We start from the raw sequence: 25,612 nt of genomic DNA on the forward strand, positions 1-25,612 counted from the left end.
CCTTGGTACGACCTTGTTGGATTTTGCAGGCATATCACCCCCCCCCCCCCCCCCCCCTCGAACCTGCAGGGGCGACGATAAAATTTGAATTTCCCTGTAAAATAGTTTCATTAAATGATAAGCATAGAAAGATTGTCTTTTATCAAAAACCGTTTTAAATCTTACCAATAAGATCGTGAAGAATATGTGATTTTTTGTCATATCATAAGAAAACTTAATACTTCAAAGAAAGTGATATACATTTCTTACAGACGGACTAGTTCTTTCGTCGCTTTGACACTGATAAAGCTCTTGTCGCTAAGCGTTGTAATAGAAGAGGGATCTGCTGTATGATAGGCGTGGGTGAATCTCTTCCTAGGTACAACCCTCATCCCTGAAAATGGAATACGACATAATTTTCTCACACAAACCAATGACGTAACAATCAATACATGTACTTGCTAACAAGAGAAGATAACTCTGCAATACGGAATTGCTTTCTGATAGATGTTCATGGTTGTGGACAACCTACACGCTAACAACACATGATTTCGAGAGATGGATGTTACTGAAGAGAATTGTATTGATGTATGTTGCCAACCTGATCTGATTGCGAAACATTCTTCTAATAAATTTTGTGTCCTGAAATACAAAATGTACATTGTATATATCAAATCTGAAAGTTGTTTGCCTATTTTCTATATCATTTACACTTAACTGGTGTTATTTGTTAGCATAGTCGTTTTGGATGTGCCTATAAGCAAACATTATATTCTATCTGTTAAAATCTCAAGTGTTCTGATTGTTTTTGCTTTTGAATATACTTCAATATTCTAGCAAATTAGTATTTTTAAGATTTTTCCTACCTATCTTAATAAATATATATATTGCATATCTATTTACATGTTGTGTATGTACTGTATTGATACGTGTGTGTGCATATGAATCTTTAAAATGTTTGTATCATCATCTGGAAAAAGGCTTTAATTGGCGATTCAAGTTTTCAATCAAATTGTATTTTAATATGAACGTATAAACGTTCCTTTATGCTGCATAACAATTTGAACTTGGTTCATTTGAATATTTCTAGAGGTTTAAAATACATAAATCATTAGTATAAACTATACACAATAAAAGCTTAAAAAAAAAAAAAAAAAAAAAAAAAAAAAAAAAAAAAAAAAAACGTAAAGGAAAACATTGATTGAAACAGAATATATGTAGTTTGGTTTCGACTGCTTATTGTCTTAATGATTCCCATTCCTAATCATTTCGACGTCAATAATGATAGCATTGATAATAACGTCAATTGTATAACTATGTAGAACATGTGAATGTTAAACAAAAGATGACGCTGAAAGCTTTTTATATCTATTAACAACATGCGGGTTATCATTGTTTGATGAACACCGCACGATTTCTTGGTTTATCCTTAAAAGTATATATGCAATTCCATCACTCGTTATGTACCTGAAAGTAAGTATTGTTTTTCCAGTTGTTTAGTGATCGCAAGTTCCTGCATCGCCTTGTTAATTGAGTGGGTGATCATGCTTCGGATGGCAGCATACTTGGGAAATCCTGCAAATCCCGGTAGTGACGCACCTATTGGCACAAGGCAGGTAGCTAAAAACACACTCATGAAGCTCATCCTTAGTACGGACGCCATCTTGAGTCTAAAAAAAAGACAAATCATGTAATCCAGGTGAATTTCTATCCCGAAGTAATATAACACTAAATAACCATAGGATAGACCGTGGCAATAACTGAAGTTCATATAATCACAATAGGTTCTGCACAAACTGCTTTATTAATCACAATTGACAAATTTCAAGTTATCCATCATTGAACTTCGCTGTATCTTCATTTACAAATATTGTCAACATTAAAAATCAATATACAATCCACACGTGTAATGTATAAAACATTGGCTACAAGGTAGACGACAACCTCGCAACAAGCTCTCATATCTCCTTGAATGAAATGTTATGACAAAATCAGTTCCAACTCAAAAACAATGTTAGTACGATACTATATAAATTAAATGGAGACAATTCAAAAAGTATAAGGACGACAATACCATCTGGTTCGCAAGAGTAAGCGTCTTTTGCTGTATCAACGACACCGACCATATAAATTTAGGTCAAATCCAAGCAACACGTCTTCAAAGCGACACCGATATATAATAAGTATTATTAAAGACACCAAACTTCAGATCACACATGCAAATAACATATTTCCAAAAATAATCATGACAGAAACACTTAAACTTTGCCCGTAGTTTTCATCAACATGGAACTTTCGCAATCTTGTGCTGTTAGTTGTTACTTTGAACTCATACATGAGAATCATGATATTCAGAGAAATATCTTTTTAAGGTGCATCAAGTGCGACATGTAAACACCGTTTGGTGCGGAAGAAGGGATATTATTATCTTTCAGCAAGAAAAGCGCTAAAATGAGACTATCGCTGAAATATGTCTGTTTGAAAACTACGAAAACTTGAAAATACTAAATCAAACTTCCTTACACGTAGAGGCACCTCATCGTAGAAATGTGCGGAAAATTGGATACAAATTATAATCAAAGGCAAGGACTTAGATGCTACCATGCATTAAGATTATAAGTGAATGTTGTACACAGACTCGGTTAAGATTATAATCTTTATTATTTTCAGTTGCACTCAAAGAGTTATGAATGCAATTACATCCACTGGTAACGTTGTGTTATCAGACATCGGCAGATTATAATAAATCTTAATCAACAGAGTTGTAAACATATTTTCTTAAAAATGAGCAGTTTGGAATAAAGAAGAAAACATTATTTTGCATTTTATTACGCAAGCCACATGGACAAGCAATGATGGAGATGAGATGACTTTATGAATGTTCATGTCTCTTGCATTTTTTCTCAATTGTCGTGGCATAATCTAGTTTTGCGTTACTATTACATTGATTAGTTTGCGTTTTAAGTTACTAATAATATTATACAAGAAGTCCGAGAAGAATAAATGGAATGGAAATATATTCTTACATGGTATAGAGAAATAATCTTATTTCATTTAGACTAGTTCTTGACATTGGACTATAATAGAAACGTCGGTGTTGAAAACAACGTATATCGTTCCGGTAAGGTAAAGGTATCACAAGGTTTATAAGTTTTTACAGTAAGATATATTTATATTTGTTATGTGTGCATTTCATTAGTTTCTTTGCAAATTCAAGAATCTGATTATAATATGATGTGCTGCTTGTTCAATCGATATCGATTTCCATTGCTTCAATCTAAATTGTAACCTGTAACGTACTATTTTGAGGTTTAAACTTTGATCAAAAGAAATTATGGATTTTGTTCGTGACCTTTGCTGAGCAACGTTTTGAGTTTGCTATGCCTTACAATTGTTAAAAGATGTGTCAAAATAGGTTTGTAAAATTGACAGATATTCATAGTCTGATTGACCTATGATCTTATAAACATAAACTTTATATTGGAGGTACGTGGTACATTGAAAATAATAATGGGATAGGTACGCGGGCCTTAATTATCGCGATTTTGACGAAAAATAAAAACAAAACGATTTTATACGGATTAAATGTTTTCGATGGAGACATTTTAAGGAATGAATATTTGCGATTATTTAGCGCAGGGACGTGACATTCGACACAAAAGGTGTCGAATAGCTTAATGTTTACACTTTATTGCAGCATATTAAGTAACGATTAGTCGGTGTACTTTGCTAAACAATCACCAACACAACTATAACACGAGGGATATAATATATTTTCAACCATTTTGTATTACTTCTGATGTAAATGAACCACAATTTATCAAAAAAAAAAATGAAATAAAAATGTTATTTGTTTTGTAATTTTCTTTTTATTCAAGTTTTTTTTGCAATATATGGTATAATTACAATCAAACATTTCATATTATATAGTCATACCTCACACGACTGATATATACTCTTACTTATATCAGTTGCTATACTTGACGCCAGTACATGTAATGGTACACATGTACACATTTACACATGGGTTCCTAAAAAAAAAAAAAAAAAAAAAAAGTGGCCGCTAAATGAGGAAAATACTCAATTTATAATGACTTAACTGTCATGGAGTTTATCATTGCGGCCTATCAAGTTTGTTGATATGATCACCAATGACTTTGACCAACTTTCAAGGTCACACGGGTCAAATGTGTTATATTTTTTTTTAAATACTTCTGCTGGATAACCAAAGTTTCAAAAAATTGTTGAAATTTGGCAAGCTGGATAGTAGAATGAAGGGTTGTCTTTTTTTTTAAAGGAATGACCTATCATAGTATTCAAGGTCACATGGGTCAAATTTGCTAAAATCGTTTACTGATCTCTTCTGAATAGTAAATAAACTAAAATAAACGTATGACCTTCATCCAATTTGGAGGTCGAAGGGGTCGAATCCTTAAACTGTTTCTTATCGACAGTTAAAAGTCACAGGGACATACCAGTAGTTGGCTGGAATTTAGGGCTAACAAATGTGTTCAACTGAATTACCCTGAGAGAGACTTTCAAAGTCATTTGTGTCAAATTTGTTAAAGGAATAGATTCGTTTTTTTTTATTTAACTTTGACCATAATTTAGCATTGGAAATTTATTGGAAAATAAATGAAAGTTTTTCTAATAAATTACTAATGTGGTCCCCGTAATGGCACATCAGCTTTACAGCTTCAGATAAAAAAAACGTCAATCATTCCTAAATATTTTCTTTAGGTTTGTAAGTATGGATTAAAGAAAGATTAATGTAGCGCGCACATTAAAGCGTTCATTGGGGACCTTATATGATCATTAGACAAATGACAAATGAAACGTAAAGACAAAAATATCTTAGATATTGACGAGTAGGCAATATAAAAAAACGGTTTCGATTTGGCTTTGGATTCCAAAAACATTGCAAGAGGTCAGAAAAAATGAAAGGGCACGAAACAATGCAAGAGACCAGAAACAATTCATCGGGCAAAACACAACGCAAGATGACAGATAAATAAAGGAAGGTGCATTAAACAATGCAAGAGGCCAATAACAACGCTAGGAACTAGAAACAATGAAAAGGGCCAAAAGAAAGATGAAAAAAAAACAATGCAAGAGGTCAAAAAGCAACACAATGTACTAGAAACAATGCAAAGTGCATGAAACAATGCAATAGGTCAGAAATAATGCATTGTGTAAGAAACAATGCAAGAGGCTAACAAAAGGAAGGTGCAAGAACAATGCAAGGAGCAGGAAACGATGAAAAATGACAAAAAACATACAAGGTGCCAGAAACAGTTTAATGGATCCAAATTAATTTAAGGGCCAGACACTTTTCAAAGGGCCAGAAACAATGTTAGGTGCAAGAAATAATGCAGGAGGCCAGCAACAATGCAAGGTTGCCAGAAACAACGCAAGGGGCCGAAAACAGCGCAAGTGGACAAAACTAGTTAAGGGTCCAAAAACAACACTAGGTGCAAGAAACAATGCAAGGGGACAAAAACAATGCAAGGTGCAAAAACAAATCAAGGGGCAAGACACAACGCAATGTGCCAGAAACAATTCAAATGGCCAGAAACAATGAATGAGGTCAGTAACAATGCAAGGTGAAAGAAACCATTCAAGGGTAAAACAACAACGCAAGGTGCTAGAAACTATTCAAGGGGCAAAAAACAACGCAACATGCCAAAAACAATACAAGGGGCCAAAAATAATGCCAGGAACAGGCACGGTGCAAGAACAAATCAAGGGGCAAGAAACAACGCAATGTGCCAGAAACAATTAAAATGGCCAGAAACAATGCATGAGGCCAGAAACAACGCATGAGGTCAGAAACAAAGCAAGGTGAAAGAAACAATTCAAGAGGCCAGGAACAATGCAAGGTGCCAGAAAAAATTCAGGGGGCCAGAAACAATGCATGAGGCCAGTGACAATGCAAGGTGCAAGAAACCAGTCAAGGGTAAACAAACAACGGAAGGTGCTAGAAACTATTCAAGGGGCAAAAATACAACGCAAGCTGCCAAAAACAATACAAGGGGCCAAAAACAATTGGAATGCAAGAAGCAATGCAAAAGGCAAAAAATAACGCAATGTGCCAGAAACCAGAAACAATACAAGGGGTCAGAAACAAGGAAAGGTTCAAAAAACAATGCAATAGGACAACAATGAGGTGCAAGAAACAATACAAGAAACAATAAAACAACGCAAATTAAATGAAACAATCCAACAATGCTGCAAATGCCAAGAAAACAATGTTCATTTCACTGAACACTCATATTCTAGATGTAATATTTGTGGATAAAGCCCGTTTGGTGGCTTATTATGAGGTGATAGCTTCACTCTGTAACCGTGATTAACGAATGAAGTACGTAGAACGTTTAGGAAAAGAGATGGATATTTTAAAATATTTTAGCGAACTAAAAATGACTTTAATAAGTAAAGGTAGCGCGTAGTGAAGCAAATCGTGTAAAACGTGAAGCGTTGAAACGATATCAAGAGTCAACTATTATAAAACTATCGAATATTTTTATCATTCTCTCAGGGTAGGTTGTTTGCCCACCTTATGGAAACCAGCTCAAGCTTGCGCAATACATAAATAAAGGACTTCAAAAGGTGTTTAAAACTTTTGACCAATCTACCTTCCATAAAATAACTCTAAATGTCTTTAAAAAGTATATAAGCGTATCTATGAGGTGTTTTTTAACAAATAAAATATTATTAAAGAAAACTGGTGATTTAATAGAAATGATTCTACCATAAATTAATAATTGAAAGTAGTTCATAACACATTCCAATGTATAGATGATGGTTAAGATGTTTGTACAGTATTTTTAGATGTCTCAAAAACATTTGATAAGGTGTGGCATGAAGGCCTTCGTCTTTGATTGGAAACATTGGTATTACATGAAGTTTACTTTGTTGGCTCAAAAGCTATGTATTAAATAGAAATCAGTTTGTAGTTTTAAACGGTCAGGCCTCTGAGCGTAGGTTTATCAATTCCGGAGTTCCCGCAGACTCTATCCTTGGGCTTTTGTTTTTTGGTAAATGTTACTGATGTCAACGTAGGTATCATATCTGATAATAATTTATTCGCTGACGATACATCACTCTCTTCTGAAATCAATAGACGTGATTCATTCAATAAGCTAAACGAAGATTTATCTACTTTATATCAGTTGTAAAAATACCAACAAACATCTCGGTATATTCTTATCTGGAAACTTAAGCTGGCATACACACATATCAAAGATCGTAACGAAGACAAACAGACTACTTTACATACTAAATGTACTTTCTTCCATAATCACCCGACTTGGTCCTGAGACTTTCTACCTACAAATTCATGATCAGATCGGTTTTGGAATATGGTAATATATTGTTTGACAATTGCAGCAATGATGAATCTGAACTTATTAAAAGTGTACAACGAAGAGCAGCCTTATAATGCACGGGTGGTCATGAGGTAACGAAGTATGCTAAAATTCGAAGTGAAACATGCTGGGAATCACTTAGTGACAGAAGGAAACTTGAACAGCATTTGTCCTATGCTGTCAAAACTCCTTCTTTCATCAGTCATTCTTCCCAAAACAATTGGATTGGAAAGATATTCTCGGCATATTATAACTGATGGCTGGAGAATCAATCAAAAGAGGCACAACCATTTTGAACATTACGACCAGATTATATTTATGTTAACAGCAAATATACAAGTATATATTCTAATATATTCGAAGGTATATTAACCATGTAAGTTGTATTAATTATTATTAAAAAGATTGGAACAACTTACCTGTGCAAATCCGCAACAGTTCAATAATTAAGTCATTCTTGCTCTTACTGATCGCGCACTTCCAATAGCAAACGCGTTACACATATATTGACACGGAAAGGGCAAAATAATCAATGTAAAATGAGAATGGGTCTCAGCGAACTGAACAAACAGAGGTTCTCCTATAACTTCCCTCCAAACACATTCTGTGATCTCTGTGTGAATTTATCCGAAGATGAAACACATTTATTCTTGATTTGTCCAAAATATAACATTATCAATACAAAATGCTTCTAGCAGCATGTGATGAATTTGCTCCAAATGTCAATCCAGACCTTTTTGTAGATTTGATTCTTGATGTTCTTGTTAAGATACTCTTACATGGTTCTGATACAATCAACGAAGCTTCAAACAAAATTATGTTTGCTCTTGTATTCGAATTTATTATATAATCTGACAGATTCTAAATGTCTCCGTGTCTATTTATCTGCTTTCTTTTGCTTCTCTTTTCTATTGTGTGAATGGGTGCCATATCTGTTTCATATCTGTATCATATTTTGTCAATGTACATATAGTATCGTTTTGTTATATGTTCCGAAAAGCATCTAGAAGCCTCGGTAATGAAATACAGATTTGAATTAATTAAATTACGTTGCCCAATGACATTGCAAACTATCCTCATATGATGTACCAGATATTGGTGGGACAATGAGCTTAAAATATCAATATCGCAATATATACTTGAGGTGATAGATGTAGTAATTCCTTATAAAATTGTTTTCCCTTATTTTGGAGATTCTATTTTCACAATGACGTTCAACAATTTAACATTTTGGACATCTTCCTCAAATACAATTCGACTGATTAAAATCGAACATATACTTTCATTTCAATTGCGATTTGCAAAAGAAAAAAATAAACGAAACAATATATATCCAATTGTTTTATATCCTTTTAAAAGTTATTGTTAATGGTACAAAAGTTCAAGCAGATTCCGATTTTAAATTTTGTTGTTGTGACGATCCCATTGAAGTACCAAATGAAGATAAAAACTATTTAATATAAGCGTATGTCCAGTCACACTTCCGAACCTGCTGAAGTTGTTTTAATGAAGCAATTTGTTAAATTAGTTGATTGGCACTAACACTTAGATTTATTGTTGACAGATTTATACGGTCTATGCAAACACATCCCTTCAGCGCAAATGCCTAGAACACTAAAATCAAGTGGGAACTAATATATTGTTTCAACCTTCGACTAATATAATATATATATACAGTATATACATCTCATTTATTTTATAAAAACAAGTTAAATCAACTTTTTACACTCTAGTTGGTCCCTATGTCTGGACACAAGGGTCTAAATGTGGTAGGAAACCGAAGTACTCGAAAAACAAAAAAACGCCGTTGATCCTATACCTTTACACGTATAATCGTGAAAGCCATCCAAGTTAAAGTCAAATGCGCTATCTATTTCATCTAAAAAAAATGCTAATCGACAGTAAATTAGCAGTGAAGCCTAACATGTAAAATATTTTATCGTGTATAAAGTTTTGTGTTGAGAGATACTTACCTCGAGTTTGAAGATGTGTTCTACAGTCCAAATCCGTGAAACGCCTTTTTGATACATGCGGCAAATGACACATGTGACAACGATTTACATTAGCGCTTTTAACCTACCACATATTATATACCTATCAGGAAATTAGCATACTAACTAATGTGACGAAGCCGTATCAGTTCATCGATCATTTTTTACCTCACATTTACACCTTTTTTTAATATTTCTGATCGCCGTGTCATATATCTTGTAATATTGTCTTTGTTAGCTGTATTGAATTTACGTTAGTTTGGTTTATCGGATTAAGCGTGCTACTGGTGGTCAATTTCAGTCAGCTTGCATACCTAGTTTTTGTTCAGTTAATGGGATATTGATATTGTAATTTATGTTTTTTATATAATAGGAGATTGATCCCATGCACGGTCAAACCATGGTTCAAATCCAGGATCCCCCGAACTCTATACGGACGCTCTACCAATGGAGTGACCTGGTCGCCGACGATCGACCCAGTCCAGTTCCGCTACACCAGTATGATTTGTTAAAAATGAAACATATTTCACAAACATTCTTTTTTTTCGCACTTCAGACAGAAATATCCCACGTCATACAGCCATGCTAGATTTTTCAATCTCGTCCGATCTGTCTTGATACCTTTATGTGACATTTCGCGGATTTTTTACAATGCGGTGTATGCATCTGCGTTAACTTCATTACATATATTCTGTTGTGTTGTTGATAAAATATAATATACACTGTGTTAAACGTTGTCTTCCTTGTAAGGACAGACTATATTTTTACGCGGAATCATTCAAATGTAGATTCTTGTAGTCTTTAGTTCAAAACTAAAAAGAAAGTGCATTTTTGTTATAAATATAGTGAGCGAGATCGAGTTTTCTCTTACTCTGGACAGATTTATCCTTCCTTTTACCGGTGTGAGATTTCCTTGTCTCATCCTAGGGTTGAGACAAACTACACGTGCTCTTTGCACGTTCTTCACAATAAACCTGACGTCACCCGAAGAAGAACTACTTTTATGTGGTCACACACATACACAAGTTCGTCTGCTAATCTTGTCGTGTTTACATTTGACATCAAAGAAGATTGGATTGATATTAAAATGTTTAAAATATGACGCGTGAACCGTCTAACGCATACATATAATATTAATACGCTATCCTGTTTACAATCAATATACTTCGTCTTACACTTGGACAGGAACAACAGGGTAAGAGAAAAAAAATCATTCCCCCCTCGGGGATGAGATAGGGGGATCTCAACCCTCGGGGGGGGGGAGAGATTCTTAAGTTGCCAAACACGAGGCTTTGAATTAAGAATCTTCCCCCTCGGGTTGATATTCCCCTATCTCACCCCCAAGAGTATGACAGATTTTACTAATCTCAGTCGAGGGTTAAGATTCAGTAATGTCCCAAACGAGGCGTAAGCCGAGGTTCGGATAACCTGATTTTGCTCACTTACAAGTAATATATTTGATTATTCCCAGTTCTCACTATCATAGGTTTACGTAAATTGTGTGTGCGCCATTTGTGGCCGACGTAAGTTTCATATAAACTGATATCAGTACATATTGGTATTTTCGAAGTATAATGTACAAATGAGTACAAATATTGTTTGGTCGGAGCAAAAAGTAATGATACGTCATCTTTTTTGTGCACAATTAAACGGCATTATACCGGTAACTTAACAAATGTCTAGGAACAACATGCAAGCCAGAACATATAGACTGGGTGTTATTATTAAAAATGTTCGTATATTAAAAGTTTAGTTTTAAAAAGAATATGCGTCATGTTTAACTGACGTACATTTCGTAACAAATTCTTAGTTTGACAGTCCGTCTAGTATAAAAAATGCAATTAAGATAAAGATAAAAGGGATGTTCGATTTGAAGTTTTAATGAAACAAGGAAACGAAGATCAATTACTTAAATTCATATACGGTGCCAAAGATAATAATTAATATAATCTGGTCGTAATGTTCAAAATGGTTGTGCTTCTTTTGATTGATTGCATTTCAGCGACCGACCAACAATGTCTTTTTCAAGAAATATATGATCACTCATTGTAAATGCTATTTCAAATCTCAGATTGGACGTGTGGGATTATATTAGATTTGTTCTGACAAGGTTTTTAGATTGCATAATTTTGTAATTGACAGAACGCGTGTTTTATTGTTTCTTTGGGGGTATTTAAGGCACTTGGCTTTCTTTTATGTAATATGCGTCGTGAAATGATTGATACGTGTGTGGTCAGTAAGAGACATACACAAATGAGATGTAACTTATATGAAATGGCAACCTTCAGCAATTTTGATATATACGGCACTAGCTTAAATGGAACATCAAACGTGAATAAAGCCAGAAATAGAACGTGCAGCGTACCCGTAAAAGTGTTTAGACACAAGTAATTATTTTCAAATCGAAGTTAAGTTTGTCCTTGATATGTTGCAATGAATATTTAAGATATAGGGCAGTGTTTACAGGGTTTACCTTTTTTTTAATTATTTTCTCTTCTTGCGATTTTTCCATGGGCATCGGTCCGTAATATAATTCTGGTTATTGAGGGGACATTAAACCACAGACAAACAAACAAAACCTGCTTACAATATAATGTTTGAGGAAACTGAAGTACCTGGTCAAAACCCGTATCGTCAGATAGATAACCCAATAGCTTTTGACGTCCACTCTGGTAATCGAACCCCGACCGCCTTGGTGAAACAGTAGTGCGCTATACCGCTATCCAATGATGTCTTTTAACAAAAATCCACATATAAGGGTTCTGCTTTATAACCCCGGTTGTTTTAAGGAAGATAAAACAATGATTTATCTAGCATGAAACGGTAACAATATGATGATAACTCGCCTCGATATGACATAAATAAAACTTAGTCTCGCTCAAATATAATCTTACCATTAATGTCACTACTCTTTATTACTGCGAATGATTTCAGATTTCGGAAAGCTTTCAGCAGATGTTTTCTACATTTTAGTTAATTATTGTAATATCATTCTTCATTTAGGTTACAAATCTATCCTTGAAGATAATGATGCATTATTTATGCTAGTTAACAGTTAGGAAACACTCAGTGATGTATCTAGCATGAAACTATAGATTGATAACTGGCCTCGATATGACATAAATCAAACTTAGTCTCGCTCTAACATAATGCGGCCATTCATGGCAATATTCTTTATTACTGCGAATGTTTAAGATTCCTCAGCAGATTTACCTACATTTGAATTAATTATCGTGATATCGTTATTCATTTTTAAAAGTTAAAAAATGCCATCCCTGTAGTGAATTATGAATTATTCATGCTAGTAATAATTATATAATTAATAGGGGCGATTACTGTTCATGTTGTTGTTTTTTCCAAATATGCACTGGATAATTGTCTTACTACGTACCAAACTTTTTTAGAATTTGGTCAAAGACAAATAAGGTCTCTATTCAAAATAATAATAATAACTAAATGAATATTAAGTCAGATAAGAAAAATGTCACTGGAAAGACTTTGTCAACTTACTGTATTTCAGGTGTTGTATAGTGACCCTACGTTTAGTGCACTTTTGATGTCAATCAATCGAACCTACACACGGTCCACAATATGTTAATGCCCTACAACCGCTTGGTGAATCACCCCCGCGGTGCAATTCTTAGGAGATCCATGATATTTTGTCAATAATCATTTCAAGAGGAAACTGACAGCCACATTTATGGCATTTGTATTTTTACGAGTACTGTTTTGTCTTGGACAAGCTCAGAGTACTACTATGGTACATAGGATTTCGAACAAGTACAGTGTAACTGATACGACATGCATGCTTTTAGATTATTATTATCACAAATGAACCAATATAGAAAATGAAAATGGTTTAAACATTCTTCCAGGGTGTTTGTGCCATAATGAAAACACTATACACGTAATGCATAGTGGGCAAAACTACGTGCTGATTCGAAAATTCTTAGTGCGGAAACATAACAATAGTAAATTGTTTAGCTCTTAATCCAAAAACAGCACGTTCATGCACAAATTACATTGGACTGTCAATCAAGTACGCCATCCAAATAACCTTCAACGGAAACAAAGGAAAGCTAATCACAAAAGCTCCAATATTTTATGTTTATAGGAATATTCATAATCTGTTGATAAAGACTATTGTCATATATTATTCTGATGTCTGATGTGATGTCACTAACAAATATTTAAGCTTACTGATTGTACATCGACATTTTTAATGGTGATGTTGGTACCATGTTTCTATTGTTTCAACCATGTTTCAATTTACCGTGTATATTACTGTAATTTTTCCTCACAATAATTAAGGTTATGTACAATTTTACAATGTGTGTTACACAGTTTTACAGTGATTGCTAGACTGTCAAGAATAGGTTTGGCTCCTAGGTAACAGAATAGGTAAATAGCAATTCGGTAAGTGACCGCAGTTTTACTTTGCCTGCGCCTGACACGTATAGCTGATATGTGATACAGTATGACCGTTATGAAAACACAACTTGACGTTTAGTATTTGTTAATTGCATTCGGTTTGGCCTATAGCTCCCCTTCACCTGGATTTCCACCCCCGATGAGTTATGTTAGTGCCCGGGCGGGGATAACTGCGGTCCAGGTACAGGTACAAAGTAGCTACCTGTATACGGGACATTGTTGTAATCATATATGTGTCGATTAAGGTCGTTCAAAAAACACCGAAAACACCATTTCTTAATTCAGGAAAGTAGAGACAGAATGATAGGCTTATATATGTAGCTAGAATAAAGAACAATACTCAAAAATCAGGTTAATATGTTTAAACACGAAACCGTTTATATTGTTAAGCCATTCCTCAATGTACACAAACCATACTTGTTATCGCACAACGTTCGTCCATCGTGCGCCTAAATGTGCGTAAGCAAAGATCGTCCAATTGTTATCGTTCGCACATCGTGCACACATCGTTTACACACCGTGCACACATCGTGCGCACTCCGCACATCCTATAACGTTGTGCGATCCCACAACTTTTACATTAATGTAGGTTCACGCTTATGGCTTGTACATAGCTTCCAATTACGTTGAACAAATAAATCTGTCATATTGAACTTAGGTTTATTGACATTAAATACGGTAATTTATTCTATTAACCATGCATCAACATCATATATCAAATCATAAAATGCAATGACAGCAGATTGCACGTGTCATTTAATCAATTAATACTAATTAAGACTAAATCTTATGTTTTGTTCAGTGAATTTATTTCAGTGAATTGAATGTATTGAGATATTTAAACTGTCATAAAATAAAATAAATTATCAATGGAAAGATTATGTGAAATATGTCTTCTCATTTGACTGTTCGAGTAATCAAATGATATGTATGCGCGGCGCCCTACGTAATACACACTATTCTTTCCTTCCTTATTGTGTTCACCCCTATTTAATTTCAGGCTAAAAATGAAAATCTCAACCCAAATGGCAATATTCTAAAATGTTAAACCAGAGGTTACCTTTGACTATCTAATAGCAGATGGTAAGCTATTCCACAACGTAGCCGAAACCCTCCCAAAGCATCTGTTTCCGTAGGTCACAGCACGAGATGTTTGGACCCACAACAAAGATTCTGACTCCGACGGCAGTGATCGTGACGGCTGATACAGGGTAACAAGCTCCTGTAGGTACCGAGGAGCTGTTCCATTCAGTGCCTTGTATGGGTACACAAGAATTGTGTACTACGACCTGTATCGTACAGGTAACCAGTGCAGCGAATAAAGCACAGGTGTGATTTAATCTCTTTTTCGTGTACGATTAACTAGCCGTGCTACAGTATTCTGGACCCTCTGCAGACGACTAGTTAGTTTGTCAGATATTCCACAGATCAGGGCGTTACCATAATTCAACCGAGAGGTAACAAGTGAATGCACCAAAATCTTGCTTGCATCTGCAGTTAAAAACTGCCGAATACAGCCGATGTTCCTGATCTGGTAGTAACAGGATTTGGCAATAGCGTTCACTTGTTTCTCCATGTTCAGTAAACTATCAAAATATACCCCTAGGTTTTTAACAGCTGGAACAGTCTCAATAGTCCTTGTATATTCCAGGCTTCTTTAACAATGGTCTGATATGTGCCTTCTTGAAACATAATGGAATTTTTGACTCAGCCAATGATTTGTTCCGTCTTTTCCTGATTAAGCTTAAGCATTTTGGCGTTCATCCAGATACTGATATCTGTCAGACAAGCTTCCAGACTTTCCGAGACTGTATTCCAACTGTCCTGTGGTTTGATGAACATGTAAATGTGTGTGTCATCGGCATAGCAATGATAGCGACGGCTATGGCGACGACAAATCTCTCAAATCGGTTTGGAGTAAATACAATATTTTCGTGGTCCTAGCACCGACCCTTGAGGAACCCCGAAATCTAGTAGTTTGTCATGTGAGGTGGACGATCCGATGGCAACACACTGTCGTCCCTCACTCAGGTAAGACTGTATCCAGTATAGTGCGGTATCAGTCACTCCATAAGAGTTTCCAGACGTTTATAAAGTATGCCATGGTCGATGACGTCAAATGCAGCTGACAAGTCCAGCATGACAACCACTGCTCTGCACTGGTTATCCAATGCAGAAGCGATATCATTATGTACACGTAGGAGGGCCGTCTCAGTAGAGTGTCCCATGAGGTAGGCAGATCGCATGTTGTGATAGAGACTGTTTGCATGGAGATGAACCTCTAAGCGCCGGGACACAACCTTCTCCAAAATCTTAGATAGGAAAGGCAGATTTGAAACTGGGCGGTAGTTTTTCAACTCCTCCTTGTATATTCCAGGCTTCTTTAACAATGGTCTGATATGTGCCTTCTTGAAACATAATGGAATTTTTGACTCAGCCAATGATTTGTTCATGATTGAGGTAATCAAAGGAAGCGGTGCTACAAGACATTGCTTTAATAGGTCTGTAGGCAGTGGATCAAGCTCACAGGACTTCGATTGCGAGGTCATGATAATGTTGCGCAACTCGTCCTGGGTTGTTCGGTGAGAGCTTTGCCCATGGTTCCCCATCAAATGCAATGTCAGTAGTCATGACAGAGATGTCAATGTCAGCAGAGGTGTTCACTTCGGCAATACTTTTCCTGATTTAGCTGATTTTATTCAGAAAGTAATCACTGAACTTGCTTGCTTAGTCTTTTTCAGAAGTACAGCTTGGTAGGATAATTTCACCTTTCTGTCCCATTATGTTTTTGGTGAGTCTAAAAAGCTGTCTATTATCCTTCCCGCATTCTTCGATTCTTTTTAATGAAAATAATTTGTCGTGAGGAAATAGTGACCTTCCTTATGATCACTTGATATATATCATAAGTATTCTACCCTATTAAAGGCACTTAAAACTTTCCAAAATTGTGAATGTGTAAAGATTGTAGAGATATACTTCATACATGTAACACATAACACAAGAATGATATAAAAAAAAAAACAAGCACAAAAAAAATTTTTGACATCGAGAAATAAATAAAAGCCAAGGGTATTACTTCTCTTAACCTTAGCTGTTAATTGAAGTTAAAACCAAATGAAACCAAATAAAACCAAACCGAAATAAAGCCACACAAAAATGTAAACCACAATTAAACGTATGAACGTTATGGACGTTTGTTAAAATGAATATGTTGTTACATGGACCTGATAAAGTGATATTTACTGAGAGCAAGGCGAGGTCAATATCATTTTCTTAATATTATGTCCATATTACCACATATCACCGATATAAAAGCCCTTAAATATTATATTAGATGTTAAATTATGTTTAAATAATTAGAAATAAATAACACATTGAAAATGTACGGAAAAGCACTGTATTTGACAGGGAGCATTGTAACGTTATAATCGAAATTTCGTCATAAAGTGACTATTGTCCTGATGTTTCTTAACATATTGAGATCGGGTCAATATCATAAATCACCGACCTCCACGTGATTACAATCAAACCAATGAGGACATATGAATTAAGTGTGTTATCTAGTATAAAAGGTATTTGTACAGCTGTCAATCAAGTGTCTATAAATATCTGCATGAAAGTATAGAAATATTTAGAGGAAATTGTATTCACGAAAAACTGAAAAGGCCTTATGCTAATAAATGATTAGAAAAACCGAAATGGGTACAGTGAAGGTATACATTTTCCGAGTATGGTAATATCATATGTGAAATTTGCATTAAAGGGGCATGTTGAGTTGCAAAAGGAGCATAGCTCCCATGGAAATAGTCAGATTGACATAAATGAGCGAACGTGCATAGTTTTAGAGTACAGTGATTACACCAAAAGTATTTTAAATGCTGGGATGAAAACAATACAACTATATTCGGAATTACATTTGTAGTAGGAAAACGGACATGTTTACTTCCGTTGCGGGGGTATTTATTAATATCCAAGCATGTCTTTCCTGGTGGTTATAAACAATGTTATACCTGTATGCACAAAGAAAGACTATTTTTAGAAATAGAAATTGAGAAAGCACCTACCCAGTGGGCACAAAACGTCCTGAAAACATTACAGTAACGTCAGGACACAACGTTGCATTAAGGTAACAGTAAAGCTGCAAATTTAAGTTTGCGGGACGTTTTCATGTAACTTTCGCAAAACGTTTGTGTGTAACGTGTTGACAACGTGTTATTAACGTTGTAAAGACGTTGTCGCCACGTCGTATTTATAATCTAATATATACAGGGGTTCGCAACAAATATCTTGAATACATACACATATGATATGCTGATATGAATCACAGCACATCAGCATAATTAGCATATGTATTTATAAGATATTTGTAACGAACCTTGTAATTTAGTCGAATAAAGAACAACAAACACAGAGTTAGGCCTACAAGTGCAAATGTTTAATTGGCAGTTTGAATACGTTTGTAAATATCAACTTGAGTTAATAATTGTATAAGTTTTTGTACTTCAGTCTGCATTTTGTCAAAGTACACAAAACCTTTTTGGACTACACATAAGCGCAGACAATAGTTATTGAAAACGAGAAGGCATGTGTCAGATGTTTACACACGCTCTGTCGATTTGTTTTTAAACATATATTAAACGTGTCAAAATGCACAATAGCTTACCTTAGTTGATATTGAAACATCTTCAAACATTCAGACTGTGACGCAAGCTATTAATAATAATCCAGTTTGGGTGACTATATAACCTGTGGTCAGTCTGAATCGAATGGGCAACCAAAGAACCGGAAGTACAAAATACCGCGCAGATCTTTGTGTTATTTTTCTTTCTGTCTTTATACACCAATTTCAACATACACAATGTAAATTATCTTTTATTTATGACATTTCTAAGCAACTTAGATGCTACCGATATCAACAATTAATAAACAGAATTTATTATATTATATAAATGGGATGCTGTCCTCTAGCGGACAAATTTTCAAAATAAGGGAAGACAACACCAAAGTGATATGGTCGTTATATCGCTGCTTCGGTAAGAATATTTGTATAGTTATTGAAATGTTTGTTTAGCCATTACTTGAATATTTTTTTAATGCATTATTTCAAAAAAAGCTTTTTTTTAATAAATGTTTTGTTACATATGTAATAAATATCTCTTTTATGAAATTAAATTAAATAATTCCCGCATACATCTCAATTTTACTCAATCGTCTCGCTACGATCATTGTGTTTTATACTGATGATACAAACTACTAAGTATTCGCATTTTTTTTTATTTGAAGTGATTTTATCATAATAACTGTAAAGTAAGTAAAGTAAACTTATTGCAGCGTTACTACAACGTCTTTTTCAAACGTTGCCCTGACGTTTCGAAAGAGACGTCCACATAATGTTGCGTTTAAGTCGCAGACGTTATGACCAGACTAGGACGTTTTCCGGACGTTCTCCGAACGTAGCGTGCCCACATACGATTTTTATCTCGTATCTTTGACTTTTCATCTTTTTATTGCTTTGACAAATATGAACAAAAAGGACGGACAAAAGTTACAAACCGAGTTGTATCAGCAGAACAAGGGTAATACCGTGGCACCAACAAAGTTTTGTATGAGAGACATTACTACTTGAAAGCTTACCCATATCGCATGACCGAGTCGGTGCTGTTGCAGATCTCAAAAAGTTCATACACTTTAAATTGAATCGGAGGTCACCACGAGGGATCTTGATAGGAAAACACGAAGCCCTGTTTGTAAGTAATTAATGTGATTCAAGTTTTGCTATTCATGTTATCAATTCTAGTCCGGTTCATCCCTTCACTTCTACCAATGGCATTGTTTCTCATAATTTGTTTTCAAAAATATATTTGCTGCTCATAGAGGTCCTATCTCATCATTAAATGCCGAACAGTTCAGAAAATAACACTCAATTGCGAAAGTATTAATAAAACCGTATCGCCTGATACTTTCGCGGGGATGTTATTTTCGCGATTAAGCAGGTCAATAACGTGATCGTGAAGAATATGATCCGCAGAATAATAAGACAAGCGTAAAAGTGAGATCCAATGAAAACGTTCATAACCATTAAGTCATGAAATAGTGAGTAGTTGGCTGTAACGGTTTATTAATACAAGATGTTTGAAAATAGATTACTTAATGTCCCTTATTCATTTGATTATTTTACAATTTATATGACGAGTGTACCGTCGCTGCGGTAAACCACTGCAATAATTTAAATCCTTCACATGTCTAGATTATATTCTGTGTAAATTGAATTTTCTAGTTTTGGGTCAAAACCTTAAAAACTTTAACCCATTGTACGTTATGACCCACGCTTTTTGCAGTTAATTTACTATATTGCTAAAATACTTACACCTGGTGTAGCTTCGCCAAGAGGACAACAGGATATATCAGTATTATTAAAACCTACAAAAGTAGACAAAAATATAAATAAAGTAAATATAGAACTCTAAGCGGCGTGAAATGCTCGTCTTTTTTCGCGTTAAGTAAATTGACGAAAACAAATCCCCACACAAATATTTATTTTTTGATTATATAAATTACAGATATATATAATAACTATAAAGGACAGGTTTTGACAAGTTGACAAGTGATACCGAAATGGAGACATTTGACTGAGTGTCTTATTTTTCTATAATAACTTAAAATGAACAAAAATAATTATCATGCATACAAGTGTTTGTGGCACCTGTTTACCTACGTTGGCAGTTCGCTCACCTTTTTAGACCGGGGTTCTTAATAGATCGAAAACTAAAACCGTTCCCCACGACATAAACAGTACAGAGCGGCCTCCTTCGTCGGCGTCACTCCTGCCAGTGCTGTGGAGGACATTACTGACGATTCGGGGACTTGGTAGAGGTTTGCAGGCCACACCGAGTTGTCGTGGAATATCAATACCTGCAGGCATAGCGACAACAGTATATCAGCGAGAGTAGGGACATTTATACAAAACAAATAAATACAATTTTGATAATCCCGTTTATTTTTTTACTTTTAAAGAATGTTCAAAAGTATGCATGCTTGGTGAATTTTGATATTGAAAAGAGAACTGTCACGTCAATGATTTTTAGAGGAATACTGGATTTAACTACATTATTGAATCGGATTTGAGAGAAAGTCTTCAATATTTCTTAAAGTAAAATATCTGTCATTCTTTTGAAAATAAAGGGATAAAAAGAGACGTCAAAGGGGGTACGGCATAAGGTGAGTCACGCCTTGCACATTTACGATCATTTTGCTGAATTGCGAAAAAGAGTAACTAATTGCTAGCCGCCACGGAGTATAGGTAATATATCTAAATTAGTGTAGAATTGTCAGTGACAGTCTAAATTGTAACCCCTAAGTTATAGTAAATGGAATAAAAATACCCCTATCCTCCAAATTAGAACTCTAAAGCAACACTCACAACGAAAACTCATCTCAACCCAATAACCCTTCCCAAGTCCGTCGTCCTAGATTATCACCGGAACAAGCACGCAAAGACCCATCAATCAATCAATCAATCAATCAATCAATCAATTTATCTATCAATCAACATACCATCATCGTATGCCGCCGGTAGGAAGCGAAGGTACGGAGTCGTGGCGGATCCCCATGTGGGGTGTTGTAAGTTGTTACAAGTGCCGTCGGCCGTGCGGTACACTGCGGTAACGGAATGTTACAGTGGGAAGAAATCTGCCTCCTCCATTCCCTGATCACGTAAGGGTTGCATTGAAGAAGACGGTGTGACGTATTTGTGAGAATGACATTTAAACAGTTTTACCAAGAAAGTGAATACTGCATACCGGGAAATTTTCAACTTGTTCGCCCTCCGTAATGAGGGGTAATTTATCACGAAGGCAACATTATAAAACAACATAATAAATATAGTATTTAAATTTGAAGAGCTAAAGTATAACTGGTCGAAAATTCATTTTACCGGCGAACGGTGAAAGTGTGACAGGGCGAAAAGGTTTCGGCATACCGTATATAAAATCGCGTTAAAGCCTCGGAATCAATACACGAATGAATAAAACTATCATTGACTGTTCGATTGTTTCTTTACACACTTTTCGTTAAATAAAAATAAAAATAAATAACTTGAATTTAATGCCTCTGACATAATCTGATATTACTATTGAGTATTAGAAGACGTTACATTTTTTACTAGTCATCAATTTAAACGGTTTTTGTATATTTCTAAAATACTAGTATATTATCGTTTCATTCGAGCAGTCAAGCATATTTTGATAGTGAGTAAAGAAATTATTTAAAACTCCAGATGCATTGTGGGCATAAAATATATTGTTGTTCCTTCAATGTTCAATAAGCAAAAGATACCTAGGTAATCCCAATGTTATTAAGGAATTTCACATTAGTCGCCTTAAATGACATGCAGTGGTATACAGCATATCTGTTCTTACTTTCTGTAATGTCTGTTATACAAATGATAATACAAAAACTCTCAAATTCTGCAGGAGCCCTAATTAGTCGGCTCTTACGACCATGCAATTGGATATAACAGGTATATTCTCCCCCAAACCTGCAGAGGTGAAAATATATCTTAAACTTAAATGTAAACAGTTTCATTGAATGACTAGCATTGATTCTGATATAGATTTCATTCATAACAAAACTTGTAAATCAAACCGATTACTAAAGACAATGAAGGATATATGATTTTTGTCAAATTTAAAAAAAATGAATACTGCCAGGAAAATAACATATTATTTTACAGGCGGACTAGCTCTTTCGTCGCTTTTACACTGATGTAGTTATTGTCACTAAATTGTGTGATAGACGAGGGGTCTGCTGTATGATAGACATGGGAGAACATCTTCCAAGGTGCAAACCCCATGCTGTGGCTATGTGACGTCATTGTATTCCCTGAAAAAGGAAGAAACAAGGGTCAAGGGTTCTCTTTAAAAAAAAGGGTTGTCATGAACGACAAAGGTTGTCACTTAAATCACTTAAACTACTAGTCTACATGGTTATATGTAACACTTTTGTATGTGCTAGACCGATTCAGGCCAAGTAGCCTCAACCTCCTTGTATTTACACGCTTATTAGTGACAGGTACACAATTGTTCTAACTAACTGCGAAGGGAAGCCTGATAGGTGAAATGAGTTAAGATATGGTCAATAAGATTCATCTGTTTGGAAATATGTGATACAAAAGACCGACAGGTCCCTTTGTCAAGCTATGACTCAATCCGTCATAACTTGACAAAAGGACCAGTCGTTCATGAAACGTTGCGACACGTTTACTACGAACTGTACATTGTTTGTGTAGAAAGTAAAAACTTTGATATGCATAACACGTTCCTATCAATTAGCAACATATGGTTGACTTATGTGTTTTATATTTCTTTTTGAATTAATATTTGATTGATGTTAAAATAATGGAAAACGTTACTTATTGACATCATGCCTAGCAACTATAGCATATCTGTTAACACACAAAACACATCGCACATGCGTCAGTACGAATGCATCCATCGAAGAGAAGAATGGTTTAAATGAGAATAACAAAATGTCAAGTTAATGTTAATTACACTGGCTCATGTACGTTATATTTAAAGTGAATAAATTACTTTAAGCGTGATTAATATAAACGTCAGGTCGATTGAAAAAAAATATCACGATTTTTATGAATGATGATCGATTGCCTTGACCTTTTAATTCAACTTGGCCTACCGGGAAGGCTATTTCCTTAAGCTATACGATAAGCTTGATACTTGCGATTTACCTGTCGTCAACATTCCCTTATTTTATGTATACGGTATCCTAGAGACAACCTTACAACACATGACTATGAGAGATGAATGCTACTGAAGAATGTTGTATTGCTTTAAGTCGACATCCTGAACTGATTGGGAAACACTTTTCAATATATCTTGTGTCCTAAAATATATTGAGAAAAGCTGCAAGCTTTTAACCTATACTGTATTAAAACATGTGTTAAGACTATGATTAAATGATGTACACCGAGTCAGCTAAGATTATAATTTTATTTTTATTTTATAGTTGTATTTATAGATGTATGAATGCCTTTACATCCACTGGTAACGTTGTGTTATCAGACATCGGAAGATTATAATAAGTCTAAACCAACACAGCATTAACATAACTTCTACCTGTGATATGAGTGGTTCGGACAAAAGAAGAAAACGACATTTGCATTTTTAATGTGTTAGCCACATTATCAGGCAATGGTGGCGTTGAGCTGACTTTATGTATGTTAATGTCACTCGCATTTTTTAGCTGGCTTAGCATCTTAAGCGTTATTATTACATTTATTGGTTTACGCTTTAAGTTATTTAGAGTTACTTAAAAAAAATCAAAAGAAATCTATGCTCACATGTTGTAAAGGAAGAATCCAATATCAGCTACTTGTTGACATTAATTGGACTATTCTAGAACTTGCTCCTGATCTGCATTTATAAATGATTTCAAACAATTACAGAGGTATTAGAGGGTTTATAACTGTATACAATAAGATAATTTCTTTTTATGATGTGTACATTTGAGTTTTTCCTTTACTAGTTTCGAGATACCGTATATACTGTGATGTGCTGCTGCTTCAAGCTAAATGGTTAACTTAATGTTATGAGATTTGCAAATAGAAGGTATGGAATTTGATCAAAGTAGATGATGGATTTGATTAATGACCTAAGCTGAGCTTCATATTGACCCTGATTATGACTTTACATTGTTATAAGATTTGCCAAAACACAGGTATGTCACATTGACAGAAATTGATAGTCTGATTGACCTATGAGCTCATAAATATAGCCTTTATCCTGGGAGGTACGTGGCACATTGATCTTTTGTTTCTTAAGGAAGCTCCTACTATGTATTTATAACTTATGTTGGCAGGCTTATTAAGCTTTTTATAAAACATATCTTCTAAAGGGAAAATCATAGCTTGCGTTACATTTATGAAAATTTATACAGATGAAATAAACAAAACATTATCAACCCCAGTGTACACATTCAGCGGTTGTAGACCGGAATTCCTAAAGAGCTCATATTGGAAGAGGGTATTACCGCATTTAAGACCTGGGTTGGTTATCGTATATAATTGGTGGTTGGGGCGTAACCATATACAAGAGGAGGAGGAGGAGGGGTTACCGTATACAAATATGTTAATATTCTTATCATGAAGTAGTATTTGTAAAGATTCCTTACTTCGAAAAAATAGATAATGTAATAGTGTTTGCAGAAAGAAGACATGTGTGTTTTTATATGCCGACACAAATAAATACAGATCATGCAGATCGCTGAGTTTGATTTGGACATCGGGGTTAAGAAATACAGACATGAAACCGTTTTGTGTTCGCCATTGACGCAGATTAAGCAGTCATTTTCACTGTGTTATCTGGGCTCGCAAGCCCAACACATTGGTGCTGAATACTCTGTGACAGGAGAAAACTCCTTATCCTGTTCACTGGTATACGCCTGTAGTTTTACAAATATTTTGGTGGAAACTTCCTTTATTTGTTAAAGATCTACCGTATATCTGGACATATTTGCTGTAGTGTTTTTCGCCCACAGCAATGATGGCGCATTTTAAACTACAGCGAACATTAGTTAACAAAATAATATATATACATAGTAATTAAAGGTGAAGGACGAAATTAACACTGGGCGAATATGGATTATTCTGGCGAAGGACGAAAGTTTTACTGTTCGAAAATTCCCTTGTGAAAAGTAAATTTTATTGTCCAACTTGACTGTGTAAAGTAAATTTTATTGTCCAACTTGAATGTTGTTGCATTGTGTGCATTGCTGAGCTATGACAATATAGCTTGTTTGAGTTAGATCGGACATTATTAGCTCACCTGGCCC

At 34.9% G+C, this 25,612-nt stretch overlaps 1 protein-coding gene across 1 annotated transcript in view; it reads right to left on the bottom strand.

Annotated features, from left to right (window-relative positions):
- LOC110458244 (chorion peroxidase-like) overlaps nucleotides 1-20,509 on the bottom strand; it is a 39,098-nt gene extending 18,589 nt beyond the window's left edge. Inside the window, exons 1-4 of the mRNA XM_021509855.1 lie at nucleotides 20,501-20,509; nucleotides 20,136-20,188; nucleotides 1,447-1,649; nucleotides 250-373 (exon numbers count right to left, since the gene is read on the bottom strand). Of these exons, the coding sequence (XP_021365530.1) occupies nucleotides 250-373; nucleotides 1,447-1,642 (320 nt within the window). The 5' untranslated portion in view covers nucleotides 1,643-1,649; nucleotides 20,136-20,188; nucleotides 20,501-20,509. The remainder of the gene's footprint in view (nucleotides 1-249; nucleotides 374-1,446; nucleotides 1,650-20,135; nucleotides 20,189-20,500) is intronic.
- Nucleotides 20,510-25,612: the final 5,103 nt, after the last annotated feature.

This window comes from Mizuhopecten yessoensis, unplaced genomic scaffold (assembly GCF_002113885.1).
Source record: "Mizuhopecten yessoensis strain PY_sf001 unplaced genomic scaffold, ASM211388v2 scaffold9503, whole genome shotgun sequence".
Lineage (NCBI taxonomy): Eukaryota > Metazoa > Mollusca > Bivalvia > Pectinida > Pectinidae > Mizuhopecten > Mizuhopecten yessoensis.